Source organism: Chaetodon trifascialis, chromosome 10 (assembly GCF_039877785.1).
Source record: "Chaetodon trifascialis isolate fChaTrf1 chromosome 10, fChaTrf1.hap1, whole genome shotgun sequence".
Classification (NCBI taxonomy): Eukaryota; Metazoa; Chordata; class Actinopteri; order Chaetodontiformes; family Chaetodontidae; genus Chaetodon; species Chaetodon trifascialis.
The window spans coordinates 6,651,157-6,670,717 of NC_092065.1; the positions used below are offsets into that span (position 1 = coordinate 6,651,157).

The 19,561-nt window shown below is 42.4% G+C and overlaps 1 protein-coding gene across 2 annotated transcripts in view; it reads right to left on the reverse strand.

The window, feature by feature from the left end:
• The window catches only part of LOC139337471 (transcriptional enhancer factor TEF-3-like), a 39,376-nt gene extending 19,815 nt beyond the window's left edge, over nucleotides 1–19,561 (reverse strand). For both annotated transcript variants that reach the window (XM_070972061.1, XM_070972060.1), the window contains exons 1-2: nucleotides 19,419–19,561; nucleotides 9,052–9,405 (exon numbers count right to left, since the gene is read on the reverse strand). In XM_070972061.1, the coding sequence (XP_070828162.1) occupies nucleotides 9,052–9,058 (7 nt within the window). In that variant the 5' untranslated portion in view covers nucleotides 9,059–9,405; nucleotides 19,419–19,561. The remainder of the gene's footprint in view (nucleotides 1–9,051; nucleotides 9,406–19,418) is intronic.

Consider the following 19,561-nt stretch of genomic DNA (forward strand, 5'->3'; position numbering starts at 1 on the left):
TTTGGTAGCCAGACACTTTACAGACTCTGGTACAGATTTGTAAGCCTTTCATGGCCTTTCAAAGTTCAAAGTTCTTCTGTGGAAGTACTGACATGCATGTCTGGCATTATAAAGACGTTTCTTTTCTGTTTGTTACATTAAAACGAAAAAGGTTTTTTGTCAGAGCAAAGGACAAACTGCTTTATCATGATGGTGTCCCCATTCAAAATTAACCATGTATGCATTGCAAACATTGAACAGCTTCATCAATGGGCTGTCACAGTCTTTGCTTCATGCACTCATATCAGATGCCCTGCCACTCCTAGTGTGAGCCTGGGGAAGGGCCTCATCAAAAATACCCTCCAACACACCCATGAGATCAGAGAGGGGACTCAGTCACACAGCGATGAGATCATGATATCCAACGGGAGTAGCACAAGGAACTTGTGCCAGCAAAGGCTGCAGGGAAGTCAGTAGGAACATTATACCATCACCCACTGGTCCACAGTTTGATGTTGTTTATCACACTGCCTGCAGTCACAGACTGGTCTGGAGGAAATCTGATTCTACGAAAATGTCTGAAGGGCATGAAAAGTGACTGACCGCAGCAGCAAAGTCCACGGGTTCAAGGGATGCTGCCGGGTTGCGCAACTTAGAAAACATATTTTCAATATTCCTTTAGAAGGAATATTTCTATTGCTGGTAAACGTTAAGTTTCCGGTCTGTGCTTCAGATTGTGTGATATTTTTAGTTTTCACACTGCCAGCACAGTTGTCTTTGACCCGACTCAAAAGTGAATGTCTAACACTCTCTGTTCAAGTGTCCCGAAGCACACCTTTAATTCTATATTTCTAATTTCAGCCTGCAATACCTGATTTTTGTGGCCACCTGGGTGCAGCAAATCAAGATCTGAACATGACAAACAGTAGCTTATTTACACATCCAGCAGTTAAAGAAACATCATTCATTCAAATGACGTTCACCAGTTGGTCGCTAACTGTCTGCTGTTGGGACGAAGCAGATTTTCAGAGCTTTTTTGTTTTTTCTGCAGTTGAAAATGATGCTGTGAGAGCGAATCCTAACAGTAAAGTTGTTGGCCCATCAAGCAGTCACTTTCCCTTTGTTTTTTCATACCTTATTATTATATCATTATATCTATTAGGCCCACTTTAAAGTTAGCTTGTGTAACCTTTGCTGAACTGTGGCCACAAGTGGTAATTACAGGAAAATGGTGCATTGAATTCCCTTCATTTCCCAAGATTCTCGTGGGTCAGCCCTTTTAACAATGGCGTAACTATGCAATGTGGCGAGAGAGTGGGTGTATTCTGAGAACTTAATATGGTAAAGCAGGGTCAGCCTTGCTTACAATTTGTCCTTGAAGCCAACTGCAGGAAGGAAAAAAGCATTTTTCCCATAGACCACCATTAAAAAGACACTACTTTGTAAGTAGCACTAAAATTTTATCAGAGCCTGGAAAAAAACTGAAATGCCTATGTAAAATAATAATCTAAAACCTACTGTAACAGTAGCACAAGTAGCTAATATTTAAGGTCAGAAAACTGACAGTAATGTAAATATTTAAAGTGCAACAAGTAATGCATTATTCTTCTAGGCTGGCACCTCAGCACAAAAAACATACAAAAGTTTGGATTTCTGGAGCCATGATGATCCAAAACAGCCTACAAACACTGTTTCACCAGCTTTCCCTCCGGCTCTCCTCTCGTCCTTCTCCTCAGGCCTGGTGGTAGAGGTCAGGAGGAGGTGGACAGCTCAGTGAAGACAGCCCATAGAGTCCCATCCAAAGTCAACCTCTGGGCCTGGCTGGTTGTAAATCTGCCCTTTCCCACTGCGGCTGCGGTCATCACTGGCCTGCTCTGATCTCTCTCCCTCTTCTCCTCAGTGTCTGTCTCAGGCCGGAGCATTCCTGACATTCCTACACACTGACTGGTCCACACCAGGTCGTCCATCTGCTGCTCCGACATCACCCCACAGGTGCAAGTCGTGTTTGTGTGTGTACAACAACACCCCTATAGACAGGAACTAATTACTCCCTGTGACATGGTTGTCCAAAGGAACTGCTTATCACCTCACTTTAAAAAATTAGGCCTCAAAGTCTGTTAATTATCTTCCAAATTCAAAATCAATTAACACCTTGTACGATTCAGCCATCTCTGCAGAACAACACTGTTCCCTGTGTGAGCCTCTGTGCTTACACAGTTTAATCTACCAAATTTAAGCCTTAGAGTAATTATAACATTTGTTCCGTGTGTGCATGTGTACATTTGTGCCTGTGTGTCTAACTGTATACAAACTGCCATCCTCTCTGCAGACACATCTGCCGGCCATACGTTTCCCCTCAGCAGCACATATGCCCCACTGTGTCTGCTCAGGAAAACAAAGGTCACATTTAGGCTGCAGGAATGTCTTGGCTGGGTGTCATTTCCCTTCTGATAGAGCCTGAACGCAGCCTGCTGAGCTCTGAAAAGACCTCTATGAAGCCTTGAGAAAAGCAACAAGTCAAGTGCTACAACGGGATAGAGCCAGTGATGGAAAAGCCCAGCTGGTGCAGCATTAAGACAGATTACGAGACACTGACAGACAGAACCGAATCATTTATTTAAAGTGATAACTGGACATACATATTTTTTTGGTTCATCTCCTGCAGTTTACTGAACGATAAATTGAACTGCAGTTTTTTTCATTCATTCCCTTTGCGTAGTGAATAAATGTGAATATATCAAAGTGGAACATGCATAATAAGTGTGGGGAAATGCTTAACTTCATCATGAAAGGACATGTGGAGACATGACAACATGGCACAAGCAGTGGTTTGAAAGGTTGGCAGGCTTCCAACCCCAGCGATCTGTTTGTAATTAGACACTCTTTCATTTTCAATTTTCATTTATTGTTTCTCCTTTCAAAACCTCTTCAAGATTAACCTAGCTCTAAACCTCTGTTTCTATGTTAGAAATATACAACCCCGATTCCAAAAAAGTTGGGCAAAATGCTAAATATAATGTCTTTGTACTGTTTTCAATTGAGTATATGTCAGAAAGGATTAGCAAATCATCACCTTCTGTTATTTCTCTTTAATGTGTGCAATTGTAATATGCTCTTTTAAAATTAAAGGAATTTAATCAACAACTTACTGCCCACAAAGTCTTTAAAAGTCTTTAAAATCATGCAGACTCATAAGTTCACAGCTGAAGAAGGAAAAACTGGCCTGCTTGGTATTAACTATACAGTAGGTGAAATGGAGCTCAGTTCTTTTCGTCAGTGCACAGCTGATGCAAAAATCTGTCTCAAGGAAAAAGATTCAACATATGCACTGAATCAGGCTCCTAATACTGATAAATATAGATGGGAGCATATCTTTCATCTGGAATTCAACAACTGTTTTTAACGTAAAAACAAAGTCTTCTTATTAGCAAGGAGAGGATCAGTAAAAATAAAGTGCGACTTCCCCTCCTCCTGTTCCCTTATTAACTCAATTTCTGTGACCTGGTCTCTGATCATCTGGTAACCAGTTGCACTGCTGTCCCAGCCAAATCTGAAGTTTGGTCTTGATTTCAACAAAGTATAGTATTTCTAGCAGGAGTAAATTTAACAGATGTCATGTTATATTAACACAACCTGCCACGAGCGTCTGTGCAGTTACAGAGATTTATGCACTTGGTAGTTTGCACCAGGCTCAACGTAAATTAATCGCACAGACACATCGACAGACGTCTGACCTGTTTGGATCCGTCTGCCTTCCACCTTGCTGATCTGAGATGTCTAGATAAGGTGACAGTGAATGTGTCACTGCTCACTGCGTCCTATTGGTTACACTATGAGATATGAAGACGCACAGAAAGACAGTGACTGAGATGGAGGGAGCTGGGTTCATATTCAGCAGGGGGTTTCCTCGAAACCCTCCAGAGAGCACCAAATCCCACGAGAGCCTGAAGGTCTGTCTCAGGATTAAATGGTTGGAGGTTCAGGTTCATCCCCCCGCTCATATGACCCCCCTAACCAGGGACCCCCCCCCCCCCCAAAAAAAAAAAAAACAGCACATCATGGAGGCTCCCACGTCCCCCATCAGTGCAACACAAACTCTTAAAATGTGTCCTTCTGATCCTCTGGGCTTACATTCTTTTTCAAAATTTTATTTATTTATTTATTTATTTTCTAGACAAGCTGCCAGGGCATCCAGCATTGGGGTTTTTTTTAATTCATAGTAGCACGTTCTATTACAAAATCCTTTTATTTAATTCAATCAAAAGAAGCCAAACTCAAATATTGGACTCCAGGAAGACGAGCAACCTCTCCGTGAAAGCTAACAGGATCCAAACAAGGCATAAAATATTAAAAGCATCCAAACACCTGCACATTTTCTAGGATAAAATAATCTAACAATGGCCATCTCATCAAAGAATAAGTAAATAAGACCAGATGAGATATTTAATGCAACCTTACGGTACTTCAACAGCCATATGTTGTGTTAACTTCTGTTACTTCTAGTGGAGATTCCCGAGATTTCCCAAGTTTCTCAAAATACCAAACATGCAGTCTGGACCCCAAATTGCTCCCAATGCTGTGTCAGTGGTGTGTGCATGGCATGTGTTATGAGCACTTTGAGACTGGAAAAGTGCTATATAAATGTAGTCCATTTACCAATAAGCACCATGTTTTAAACACTTTCTCCTGTGTAAACATTACTGAAGCTAATGCAGAACATACACTCAGGTAACACCTGATTCAATTCTAATTCAACAATTCTGCAATTAATCGACCTTCATGACGGTTAAAATGTCTTTTTTCAGCTTTCTGATCATTCTGGAGAATCTCAAACAGTTTCAGCAAAAGCTGAACATTAATAACCTTCATGAAGGAAGGATTTATTTCAGGACTGTTGAATTAGACTGCATTAATAAATAAACTGACAACTCAGTGTACATCCATATGAGAAAATCTTCCCTCCCTATTCATCTCTTCCATATTGCAGCATTAGCTAAACATAATACAGACGTGTACGTCTTCAGGCAGGGAACTGCGGCATGGTTAACAAAAGGACACCACAGGCCCCAGAGGCTTCTTCAGAGGTCAACAGATCAAGGACACTGCTGAATCTCTCACTTTAGTGCCAAAGTTTGTACCCGGGTGAGGACTCGCTGTTCCCTGACCTTTACATCACATTCTTAATGAGAATGACTTGGGATGAAAACATATTTGCATCGCCTGACAAAAACCCACAATGGCTCGCCATGTTGCACAAGCGAAACTTAGTACGAGCGTAATTCATTGTGTGGGTATTCTTTGTTCTGAACTGACAGAAAAATATGCCACTACTGAGGGAAACTGTTGACTTTATCCACTACGCTAATGCAGCATCCCCCCCCCCCCCCCCCCCCCCCCCACAGGAAGCAGGATCCATCAAAATGTGAGAAAATTGGTCCTCTCACAGATGTCAGGAAATCAAGTGTGACGAAACCAAACAGCTGCATAAAACATGATGTGATGCAAGATTTAACGCTGCTGAATAAAAACGAGTGAAAACACGTCATAAAATAAAACAATTACATCTGCAAAAGCACAACCATAATTAATGTGGCAGCTATATGACAGTAAATAAAGAGGAAGATAATCATATTTCCAGTGCCACATTCCTCTAGCAAGAGCTGTCAGCACATTGGTTTCCACTGCACTACAAGTTTGGGACTGTTTTTCCATTATTGCAGCATGAGGCCTTCGGTCAGACCACAGGGCACGTCTCTTGCCGAGAGCCACACAAGGCAGGAAATGTTTTCCTTGGCAGATGCACATCGAATTACCGCTGCAGCACATAACCTCCACAATATCTGTGACACCGTCCCTAATAAGCGAGCTAATAGGTCTGTTGAGTAATGGGCACGAGGACTAGAGCTATGCACAGCATTATGGGAAGAAAATGCAGTGAATGTACGGGGAATATGGGGTAAAAACATTCCATTCAATTTAGGAATTTACAATGGATGGAAGCACACATTCCCTCTGTTTCACTGCTCGGAGACTCAATATCATATTGTTTAGCAAAGAATGGCATTCATTCCTCTGAGGGGAATTCAACCTAAAATTTGGAGTATGTCGCTCTCGGCCAACGGACAGTTATTCTGCTAGTTTGTTTTGTCTATGTAGCCATATTTAGCCCATGCAGGAAGACTAAATAACATTACTAAAACCAGCAAGTCATCACTTCACCATTTCATGTATGCCATTAAAGATATTCTCGGCTGATATTTGATTTGCTACCTGATTTAAGACCACCCATCAGCGCTTTAACAACATTAACAACACTAAAGACCTTCAAAGTGGCTTTGCATTGATTGTGGTTGCTTGAATGACTTGAGTTGTTGGCCACTTGTGACCTCAGGGATGGTGATAAAAGGGGAGGACAGGGGAGCTGCTGGGAGCTGGAAGGGAAGGGCTGGTTGGGCTGTTTAGGGGCAATGGGGGCACAGCGGGCCATGCACAGGCTCAGCCTTGCCTCATATCTCAAGTCATAAATCTGGATTTGCTGCAGTGCCGCTGAACTCAGAGCAGCTGGAGGTGAACTGAAAGGCAGACGGACGGACTGACGGGAGGGAGAAGAGGGTGTTCGTAAAGGACAAAGAGAAACAGGGAGTCTGAGACAAAGAGATAAGAGGTAGGTAAATCACAGAAATAGCAGGGAGCAGAGGTGGTAAGCACAGACACAACTTCCAGCCTTCTCTGAAATACACACAAACACACACACACACACACACACACACACACACACACACACCAAGGACAGGTGTGAGACAGTTCTGCTGAGCCCCGAGGCCATGCAAGACACCACTGCCCACCTTGGTGTTTATTTGTCCACCCGTCCTCCTCCCCCCCAGGCGCTCAAAGGGTAAACGTCTATTCTGGTTTAGGGTTACAGCCGAGCTGCCTTGAACCCCCGGCTCCCGAGTGCACATGCCATTCCTGGCGGGCCAACGCGCTCCCTGGCGCACATCACCTGCCCCTGACCCCCACAGGGAGGAAGGGGCACCTCAGTGCTTGCCTTGCCAAAAACCCCACCATCACCACCTTTGCCCATCCAGCCTCCCCCCATCATCCCCGTGACACAGAATGAGCCACCTGCCCCTCTCTCCTCTGCCCCCCTCCAACTATTATTACAGGCTTTATAAGGGTTTAAGTGTTGATCAGAGGATGGCCATGACCTCAATATGTGGCTAAGCTAGGCTAGGCAAAGCTAACAGTTAAAGGAGCTGTCTGGCACAGTGACAGAACAAGGCGATGACAGAGGCTATCTGATGGCACCACTACATCCACTCCATCCGCCTGTTTTCCACCAACCAGATCCCTTATCAAACACTCAGGCAGGAGGGCACACTGTGGCCAAACCATCTGTTACCAAACATCTTTCAGCAAGATGCCGTGGAGGAACATCACCTCAACTTCCTGACATTTGTTTGGCAATGATATTACCCAAAGATTTGCTGAGAAAAGACCTGCAGTAATGTAATTTTGCTGCTTCAAACCTCAAATCATTATTTTCAAGCTGAGTGAAAATGATATGAGGGCATGATCTGTGGCTAAATAACATTAAAAACATGATATCCGGTTGAGCTACAGTTAGCATGGAAAACTCCTGCAAAAGTTCTGATAGATCACCTGAGGAAACAACATACAAAGTTAGCATCCATGCTATTTTAATACAGGCAGTGCACCATGGGTAGGAAGTGAGAATTATCCCCACTCCTCTGAACCTGTTTGGGGTGAGTGATTTGGGGCTAATTTTGGTAACAGGAATGCTGTAAAGGTCTCTCCACTATCACTGCCAGAAATACAATGGGACAAAGGTCTAGCCCAAATGTCTCGCTGTGTGTTAGTGATATGTTTAATGCTTTACTTTTCAGTCATTCGTCATTGTTGTAGCTCCTGGATAGAAATGCAGCTTTCAGGTGGAGACATTTTTTTGAGTGGATGAACAAACTGAAGCCTGCATGAGAGGCATACTGTGCATGTATGTGCAGAAGAAGGAGTGTGTGCGCCTGTTTCTGACACATCATGCCATCATACTGTACACTGCGGGACCAGGTGGAGCTGACAGCTGTGCAGGAAACAGGAGTGATGTGAAACATGAACATGAGTGGTGGTGAACAGGAGCGTGTGTGTTGGAGAGATTAAATGAAACAAATGTCTGCCTGTTTCTGCCCAACAATACTGCAGATGTGTTTGTATGAGGAGAGGTTCACAGCTTACAACTTCCTTTCACTAAACCCATTAAAATATACATTTCACCCCACTTCTCATTTGCATATCAGTGAAATCTTACGTGCCAAACCTAATCACATTCCTCTCTACAGAGCCATATATCTCCAGATTCAAAAGCAGCAGGAAAGGCTATTTATTGTTATTCCTTCACGTTTCTCTTCAAAACAGCTTGTTTAACATGATCAATTTTTTTGCAACAAATGATGACACCGAGTTCAATATTTGCCTAATGTAATTATGCAGCAAAGCCCAAGTGTATTGAGGAAAATAACACCATAATGAAGTAAATACCAGGGGTCAGAAAAGACAGATTTTGGTGAACTGCAGCCACCTTTGCTGCAACTTAATTAACAAGCTCTTACTAGAGTAGGGCTCATCCCATCAAAAAGTGACTTCTGTTTGACACTGAGTGACTACTCGTAGGACTAGTTGGTGAACTGCTGTAGCTGGTGAGCTAACAGTCAGGCTGGTGCTCGTCAGTCACTTTAGCTCCTGAAGCTTCTATTTTCTCTCTTAGCAAAAGCATCAGCTGCTGTCAGATGGATTCAGAGTGCATCTATTGTCAGCAAAATGAAGAGCTAACTACATCAACTGCAAGACTAAGTGATTGAATAAAAGTTACATGCATAAAAAATAAATGGCTGATTTGTGTTATTTCAGTATAAACATTTAATGTACATGTTAAGAGACAATATTATGGAATGACTTTCTGACTATCCTCCTGCACATGAGCTGATCCTCAGGTTTTTCATCCCATTCAAGAAGAGCGAGTGCACACAGATAGTATGACCATAAAGGTGGGCGTACCGTACATCTTGCCCTCATCAGAGAGGATGATCTTCCTGCGGCCACAGGGTGGGTAGATGGCCAGGGCCTCCTGGAAGCTCTGCTCAATGTCCGGGCTCCACACACCCTCTGCATCATTCTCCAGGGGTTTGTCAAGGGCGTCCCCCAGCTCCTCACTCCCACCCCTGGGGGAGGGAGCCGGCACCCACTCCGCAGACGTGGTGGGACGACGGAGAGGGGACCACAGAGCAGGGGGTGGAAGGTCTGGGCTGGGGGAGATGAGGCTAGGAGAAAGGGAGGAAGCTCCAAGGAGTGTGCCTCCCTGTATGAAATCCACAGATGTCACGAAGATGGTCTGGATGTGGCAGGGCAGTCCTGGGAAAGCAAGAAAAGGATGATAAAGTGAACATCGGGAGTTTTTCAAATCCAAATTTATCCAGGAAACATTTTCCAAGGATTTCAAACACTGCTCAAACCGTAAAGATTTTTTCTATCTCTCTGACAAGAGTTATACTGTTTACAAATGTGCTACATAATTCAGTTTGAAGTCAGCTGATATCATGTGGAAAAAAAATGTGGTTTTAAAACTTATTCAAGCAAACTTTACAAGTTACAGGAAAAAGAAAAGACACAACTCAAACAAGCTTCTGGTTACTTGTCATTATCAATTAATCTTTTTTTTGGGGGGGGGGGTTAATCAATGAATTGTTTAAAATATAAATAATAGTGGCAGGAAATTCACCATAACCAAAGTAGATGTCTTCAAACTATTTGTTTTGTGCACCCAAAAGATAACAGTCAATAATGAAATACACCAGAGAAAAACAGCAAACTCTCATATTGAAGGAGCTGAAACCCACAAAAACATTTGTTTATAAAAAGTTGCTGATTTTCAAAGCAACCCACAAAAAGTCAACAATACAGGAATTTTTTAGTCCTTCAGAGTTTCTTCAGTGGTGTTTGACAGGGTCTCGAGCTCAGATTGCAGATCTAATTCCCCATTAATTAAAATGAAAACTTTTTTTTTTTTACCATAAATTTTGTAAAATAAATGTCAGGGAGCAGATGACATCATTACATCTGTTAAGACAGTCATATGAAGCATATGGCAGATTGAAGTACACGATCGCTGTCACCCCACAGCTGCTAATCCAGACTTGGAAAGAACATTAAACAAGTTAGAGAAAACAAATGAAATGGCACCTTGTGTTGAGACAAGAGCAGGAGCGGGACAGGCCTCGAGTCAACGAATGAGGAGACGCATTAAAGTGGGATCACGGTCCTTAGACACACTTAGACACACATGCCAGGGAGGATCACGCCAGGATATTAAGGCCAGGGGGCTTTTCAGGTTGCCCATTTCTTCATCAGTATACATCTGACTCCTTTATTTGACTTAAGATCCTCAGCTGAGAGTCTGATCAATGTGTTTGTGCATCATTTTTGGGTAGGGGAGCATTACAGTAACCAGCTGACTAATTAAAAGGATTAACTTCACATTCCATTAGCTCTTTAAAAAAAATGGCAGCATGGGGATGTTCAGCATGCAAAATGTCTCCCAGCAGATTCATATCCTGTTTTCTCCACACGCCAGTTTGTTTAGGATGTGTGCACAGCGCTTATACATTTGGGTGGAGTGCATGACACAGACATCGGCTCCACCTCTTCCTCTCGGCGGACGCTCAGGAGAAAAATGGAAACGGATGGTAAGACGCGTTGAAGAAGGAACTCACAAACACATGAGTCAATGCGAGCGGAGCTCTGTGTTCGTCATCGACCGTTTTCCTGCCACCGTGAAACCGAGAGGCCTCCGTGTCCATTTAGGGCCACAAAAAGAAAAGCGGTGACCGTTACGTCAGATATAATCCCAAACATGAGTGTGTGTGTTACGTGTGGAGGCAGTACAGGGGGGTCTAACAGTGAGTAAGACTCTCAAGCCAGGCCGGCTCCCCCCCTCGCTCTTCCTCTGAGCCTGCTGATGTTCCACAACACTTCCTGTAAAGTGTCCGGCCAGGCGGCCATTATCTCCATCTCTTTCTCCCCCCCCCCACACACACACACACACTCACACACAAAGGTGTATAAAGAGATGTAGACATGGAAGCACAGAGTGATAAAATAAGCTCATGCCCACACAAACAAAACACCAACACACTAACAGACAGGCAGAAATACTTCGAGAGCAGACAGAACAAACTCAGAGCTGCACTCCCTCCACAGTCTCCACAGACGGGCATGATATGTATGACTGATATGAGCATTTAAAGGCTGAAATCAGAGTTGGTAGTATTAAGTACAAGGAGCAAGTAATCTCAACACGTGAGCAAAGTAATGTAGCACTGATACAGTTACAGTAACTGGTAAACACGTCTATCAAAGGACAAAATGGATCGATCAATCATTTCAGTCCTTCAGATTTGCTGGTTCAACTTCTCTAAAAATGTGAGGACTCCTGCTTTTCTGTTTCCCACCATATCTGTCAGAAGGTTACTTGAACAAAAGAAGCAATCTGAAAACATCACCTTGGACTGAATTGGTGATATTTTATAACATGAATGATAAATTAAAAAGATTCCATCATGGAAATGTTTTTTTTTAGCTGTGGCCCCAAAGTAGAGAAGCTGATTATTGGTCTCACTGTTCAACAAAGTGGGAATATTTAAAGCTTGAAATTATTGATTGATTAGTTGATGGACAGAAAAATAAATCAGAAACTGTTCTGATTGATTGTTATTTTTTGTCATTCTGAGCAAAAATACAGCTAAATTCTGAATCTTGGCTGGATTCCTTTGGTTGATTAGATTGAATATCTTCGGGGTTTTGGACCATCTGTTAGACAAAAACTTTTGAAAACTTCACCAAAGTGAAAAATGACAAACAAAAGTTGGACTCTAAGACTGTGAAGGACATTTCTGTGTATTCTCAGACATTTTATAGCCAACATTAATGATGAGTTAATTAAAAAAAGGATTGACAGGTTAATCAATAATGAGAATAACTGAGTTTCAGCCCTGGAAATAATCTCTATTGACTGCTGCGCAGTATGAAAACAGCAGTCGAACCTTTGATAGTTCAGATTTTGCTTTAGGGTCACACAGAGTTCAGACACACTGAAGTGAGTGCAACATTGTTCACAATCAACTAGTTAACAGGTCGTCTCTTGAGAGGCTGTGAAGCTTTTATTAACTGACTGCATTTACAGCCTATGTTTAAAAAACATATATGCATATATTCAGCCTGGTAGAACTACACCTGCTGTAATGTTACTGCATATTTTTTACAGTTTTAGTGCAGATCTCGGAGCTCTGCCATGAAGAAAACCAACACAAATGACTGAAAACATGAAAAATCAAATTAGAGAAGCAGATGATGTAAATCAACTTGACTAAATTCAATAGAGACAACGTTTAACAGTTTTCCTTCTGTGAATACAACTTTTGTCAATTACCCTTCATCCCTAAAAACTCAAATTAGTTCACAATCTCTCTGGTGCACAATCCAGTAATCTTCCCTAATCTTGATCACGAGCCGACCAGCAACGTGACAGTGAGCCAATGGCTTCATTATAAATCTAAACTTTCTGAAATAAATCGCAAAACATGACTCAAATTTGACATTTCCACCATTTTAGTAACTGATTTTAAAGTGACTGCAGCTCCAGCTCAGGGCCACTGTAGGTCACTGTGAGATCTGTGGAGGCCATAAACCATTAGTGTGCTGCTCAGTGCCTCAGTCAAAGTGTCCAGGAGGTTAATTAACCTAAGCCAGGCCTTAAAACAACCCCCCTCCACCTACTCCCCCATCACCTCTCTCTCCCTCCCTCACCCGTCCAGCCCAGTCCCTCATCCATCCCCAGCGAGGCCCCTCTTCCCTGGATCAGCTCAACAGGATAATCCCCCAGCTGGTGCTGCGGTCAGGGGGCCACGTAACCCCCCAACTGCCCTCCACCCCTTAACACGTCTGCATGCACAAACACACACACACACACACACACACACACACACACACACACACACACACACTGACCAGCTGAGACAAACACACTCATGGCATCAAATCATGAGGGGAAAATGAACAAAGAGGGGCCCACACATATCACTCATGAGCCACAGATGCTTAAACGCAGAATATGCAAGGCTGAAAGATACACACACACACACACACACACACACACACACACACACACACACACACACACACACACTGTAGCAGTCAAACAATAAAGCCCTCCCTGCAATACACACACACACACACACACACACACACACACACACACACACACACACACACACACACACACACACACACACACACACTGTAGCGGTCAAACAATAAAGCCCTCCCTGCAATATATACACACACACACACACACACACACACACACACACACACACACACACACACACACTGTAGCGGTCAAACAATAAAGCCCTCCCTGCAATACACACGCACACACACATACACATACACACTAAACCAGAGGCAAACACCTCAAGAAGCTGCAGGTGGCTGAGCTGCTGTTCACCTTTGCCCTGCATTGCACCGTGCCAGCCAGGTGGGCTGGTAGCTAGGCTACAAGTGGCACTGAGGCCTGAACTCACGAGTCTGCGTGAGGGTACCGTATATTTTTTGATAATTTTAGCCAGGCCAACAGCATAGTTCTATGGATGTCAATGTCAGTCTGTCTGTCCACCACTTTGGTCCAGACTAAAATATATGAACAGCTACTGAACAGACATTCCTGGTCCTCAGAGGATGGACCCCACAGACTGAAAACATCAAAATCTATTGGACAGATTTCCATGAAATCACAACACAAACACATTCATGTCCCTGCCCAGGATGAAAACTGCAATAATTTCAGTGATCCTGCAAAACTTTTGACACTCCCACAAGCCTCAGTTGTACTTTGTGTTAAATACTGATTAGTAAACATAAACATGCTAACATGCTTAACAAATTTGGTGACAAAAGTGAACATTATGCCTGCTAAGCTTCTGCGTGTTAGCATTTCTACTGCACAACAGTGCCTTACTGTAGCCTCACAGAGTTGCTAGCATGGCTGTAAACTCTGTTTTTTTGGTATTTAACAAGACAAATGTTGCATCTAAGCACGACCAAATTCCAAGGAAGTGACTGTGATTATCAGCAATCAATAGGAAGAACTGCAAAGGTCAGAGTGTGCAGTAGAACAGGTCAATAGTTAAGAGGAATATTGAAATGTAAGCCTTAATTATTTGGGTAGGTTTGTGTTTGCCTCCAGTACTCAAAAGCTCCAGAATACTACAGTACCTGCTGTGACTTATGCATTGTATGTAGTATGTCTGTCGGTCTGAGAATGTTTTTGTTTGGCCAAGTGTGTGTGTGTGTGTGTGTGTGTGTGTGTGTGTGTGTGTGTGTGTGTGTGTGTGTGTGTGTACTGAACTGGTCACACTCTCCACTAATCAGGCCAGGAATGTAAAAGCAGGAAACAGTCTGAAACTAAGGCAGCAGTATGGGATCAGGCTATGCGATGGAAAGTCGCGGTGAGAGCTGGTGGAGACAAACGGGTTTGTTTTGTCGGGTTTTTGCTGAAAGCACATGTTCTCTGGCACTGAGTCCCACTGGGCTACACCAGTGGGAGTCTCCAAGCTCTGTACCCCCCCCCACCACCACCACCACCACACACACACACACACACACACACACACACACACACACACACACACACACACACACACACACACACAAAAACAAACCAGTGTTTTGCAGAAACTCGTGTTCATTTGAACATGCAGAGAGCAAACAAGCCCTTCAAAACACACATGCACACAATGATATGAAAAGTTGAAGTATTACACACACACAAACACTACAGCATGACTGTGGGGATGCGACCACTGATTATTTTTCATTGTTGATTAATCTGCCAATGTAAAATGTTCAAAGCAGTAAATACACCATCACACTTTATTTTATGCAGATGCAAGTTGCTTTTCCAACCAATAGTCCAAAACTCAAAGATATTCGACCTCTAATCACATAAGACAAAGAAAAGCAGCAAATAATCAGGATTGAGAAGCTGGAACTTGATAAACTGACAATTTAGCAAAGATTACTCAAGCTAAATGAATTGATTATTAAAAAAATAATTTTGTGTCGATTGACGTGTCCATTAATCCTTTCAGCTCTACATTAATTATATGTGATGGAGGTGGATATCAGTATTGGAGAGTAAAAAATAAAGCCAACCTCATATTTTGTTTTCGTCTTTAACAAAAGCACTCAAACATTTTTCACTATTTTCTAACATTTTATTAACTATATGACTAATCAATTTATCGCTAAACTTTTGAGGGATCTACTGGCAGAATAAATAAATCTAATATTCATAGGAGTGTTTTCATTAATGTGTAATCACCTGAAAATAAGAATCAGTGTGTTTTTGCTAGCTTAGAATGAGCTCTTCACCTCTACAGGGGGAGCGGGTCCTCCTTCATGGAGTCCACCATGTTTCTACAGTAGCCCAGAACAGACAAACTGAACACTGACTCTGGCTTTTCATGTCTCTACGACCCCTGAAAGCAATGGTAGGTTCTTCTACATGCTTGGAAAGGGAGGAGAAGGTGAGTGTTAATCTGTTAGCTGCAGTCTGCAACCTCACCACCAGATGCCACTAAATGCTCAAACTGGTGCTTTAATCAATAATGACAATAACCATCAGTTGCTGCATTAAACCAGCTGGTGAACATAGTGAGCTGCTGAAGAGCCAGATATTTGTCTTTGGAGTCGGTGGCGACCAAAACAGAGCCAACAAGAAGTGTGAAGATTACTTTCATCAGGTGGCCAGAAACACAACTGCAAATACATGCTAGTTTTACTCTGTTCCTGCTGGATCCGTCAACAGGCGCTAACAAGTTTAACATATCAACTTTATGAGGTGATAATATGTCAAGCTGAAATTTGATTTTTTTTTTTTTTTTCACTGTTACACAAACCCCACAGCTCCAGCTCCTTATCTAATGGCATCCAGAGTGGACAGAGGGTCTATCAGATCAGCCCCAGATAATCCAACAGATAGATCCATCAGACTGGCTGGAATCAATGGACAACACAGTCACACACACACACACACACACACACACACACACACACACACACACACACACACACACACTGCACAGAGCTGTGGGTGCACAGCGCTGTTGGTAGAAAAGGAGGAGAGGAGGGAGGAGAGGAGGGAGGAGAGGAGAGGGGAGGGGAGGCAGAAACTCTTTGTTCTACAAGGCTCATATCTGAGGCATTATTCCGTTTCTCTCGTGCGAGCGGAGGAGGAATGATCGCTATGTGGGATGAGCGCAGCAAAAAAAAAATAAAAAAACCTCCTCCGCTGTGGAGAGGACCTGTCTCAGGGCAACTCGACACACAAACACACACAAAAAAACAAATTTTCCTGCTTGCTCACACACCTTTTCGTACTTTTTTTTGTTTCACTCCCTTCTTACTTGTTCCACTCAGTCACCCACACAAACACATACACATCCACCTCCAGGCCCAGTCACATCCACCCACACATCAACCCCCACATACACACACAAATTCACACACACACAAACACAAATGCTACCCAAACAATACAAGTTCACATTACAATATAATTCATCTGTCTGAGACAATCGTGAACCCAAAGCCTTGAAAACAAAAGGGTCAAGGCCTGGAAAAAACCCAAACTCCTCTGGCTGTCAGACACTTCAGGGAGGCTTTGACAGGTGTGTTTTTTACCCCCCCGACACACTGTCACCCTGCTCCATTCCACCTGTTGCCCCTCTGGAAAACACACTCTTCTCAGCTGCCCTGCAAGACACCATCACACACACACACACACACACAAGCCTGGCAAGCCCTGTGTTAGCTATCTCGAACCCTGACTGACAACATTCACTCGCACGCCGACTTTTCAGCTCTGCAGTGCAGAGAGGACCTGTTGACATGTCGCACAATATATATAATAATAGAATACCATATTTCAGAAGCACATTTGGTAAAGTTGAGTTGAGTCTGTCACAAGATCTAAAAGCATGCTGTATACAATGATGTGAAGAGTTGATTGATGAAAACATTTTCGCAAAAAAGGCCAAAATTCTCTGGTTTTAGCTTCTCGAACGTGAAAGTTTGCTGGTTTTCTTTGTCTTTTATGATGATAAAATTGAATGTTTGGATTTTGTACTGTCAACCATTAATTCTTAAAATAATGATCACATTAATTGATGAAGGTTTCTTTGTTCTCCAACACATCTGAGCTGCCTTCTCAGTGGAAATCATGAAATACACTTATTGAAATGTTGCTCACTGTAAAGCACTCTTTACGAGACGTTTATTCAAGTCTTTATCAGCAGGGTAGAGCAGATTTACACATTTTTGTACTACTAAGGGGTTCCTAATATCTTAACCCTGCTTTTGGAGACACCCACATGAAGTACATTCACAGACTCTGACTCCCCTGACATCCCATTTCATTTGTTCTGTCTCATTTTCCGTGGTAGGAGTATTCAGATCTTTAAAAGTAGCAGTAACACAAGGTAAAAATACTCAGTTATAGGAAAAATCCTGCATTCTGAGATATTATCAGCAAGATCAACTTAAAGTATCAAAAACAAATTATAAAGCAGCAGAATGACTCAACTCGGTGCTATTATAGTGAAGGATTATCGCTGACGAGGCAAAACGCTGTAAGCAGAATTTTGATAAAGTGGTTGGTGGAGGTCGACTTCATTGAACTAGTTTAATCGAAAACAATCACATTATTTTCTGAGGTGATTATATTTAAGATCTTAATCTGCAAAGTAACTTGTAAATACAGCTGTAAAACAAATGTAATGCAGTAAAAAGTACAATATTTCCCTCTGAAACAAAACCTGTAAGCACTTGCAGTGTCTGATTTTTATTTGGTTTGCAGCTGGATGCACTTATCGTACATCACTCTGAATAAACATGATGTGGAGTGTATCAGCAGATGATTACATTCAGAACAATTTAATAACAGAGTAACATACATTATTTTAAAAAACTGCATGACAGAAGCACATGATACCATCCATGTTCAGCAAAAATAAACAGTATGTACTCAGTACTATGTGACATCCAGGGGTGGAAAGTAACTAAGTGCATTTACGTAAGGGGACAGTTCTGAAGTACTCGTACATTCAGATTTAGAAACTAAATTTACACAATATGATGCACTCAACTGCTCAAGAGTTTATGGTTAACGTTTGGTCCACTTCAGTCGACTACAATATCAAAATAACCCCTTAATTCATAAATAAAACTAATAATCAATACATACATGATACTGTTATGTTTAGGACGGGGCCATTCTGCACGAGGAGGTTTGTACAGATACATATAGTATGTGCTAAGCATACTGTGTACTAGTGAAAGTCATCTGTAAGTACACTTGGAGTTTTCTTCCTTTTTACCTTCTACTTCTTCATGCTTCCATCTCACTATATTTCAGTGGGAAATTTACTTTTTACTGCACTTTCTTCGACAGTTCAAACATTTTAAAAACGCATGATTAGAGAACAACAGCAGGGGTCATCTCCAACTCAGCCAGCTACAACAATAAAAGGCTGCTTAGCCATTAAATAAAGATCAAAGAGCAGCCTAATATGATGATATCACTGACACAGACTATTCGCCTGCGTGTTGAATAGTTTTACACTAAGTACACTTTGCTGATACTATTTCACTTTCTACGCCAGACTTGAACTTATGATGAGTACTCTTACGTTGTGGTATTTCTACTTTTACTTGAGTAAAATGATGCGAACACCTCTTGGAATGCTCATGATATCGTATCATTAAATCCAGGTGTTTACATTGTCTAAAAAGGCAATTAAATCATGTCACAGACCGAGAAACACACAGGCAGCAGCAGCAGTCACACCTCCAGTCCGCTCACACTTGTTGATAGAAGAGGTAAACTCCTCTGAATTAAACAAGTTAATCAATACACCGTTTGAATTATCTCAGTTTCCCGGTGGAAAACTTCACCCAGACAGGCGCTAATGTTTGACCGCACCGCTGTGACGTTAGTCCGCAAAAAAAAAAAAAAAAAAAAAAAACAGCAGAAAAAGTTCCGGCTCCAGCGCAGGAAGCGCAGCGGCGCGCGCTCACCAGCGCAGGAATTAAAGGGAAAAATGTCGGAATTCGAGCGCAGAAATGCCAAATATTTGAGGAATGTTATCTCCTACAGTGAGTGAGACTGATTCAGAGACAGAAAGCGATGAGAAACACTGAGTTCACATCCACAATGTTCAGCAAAGTTGTCGCTCCGGCAGAAGACGCGGCGAAAGGCTTGACGTGAGAGCGGCACTTTGAGAGAAAATGATTAAACAGTTGGAGCTTACCTGCTGAGGCTCTGTCTGTCCGCCACTCAGGTGGAGCAGTTTTAGATTTTTTTAAATATAAAATAAAGACTGACTGAGGGCTTTTCAATTTTTTTTCGTTTGTTTTCTGCTGCCTCGTCTCCTTCCTGAAGCCGTTTGTTTGA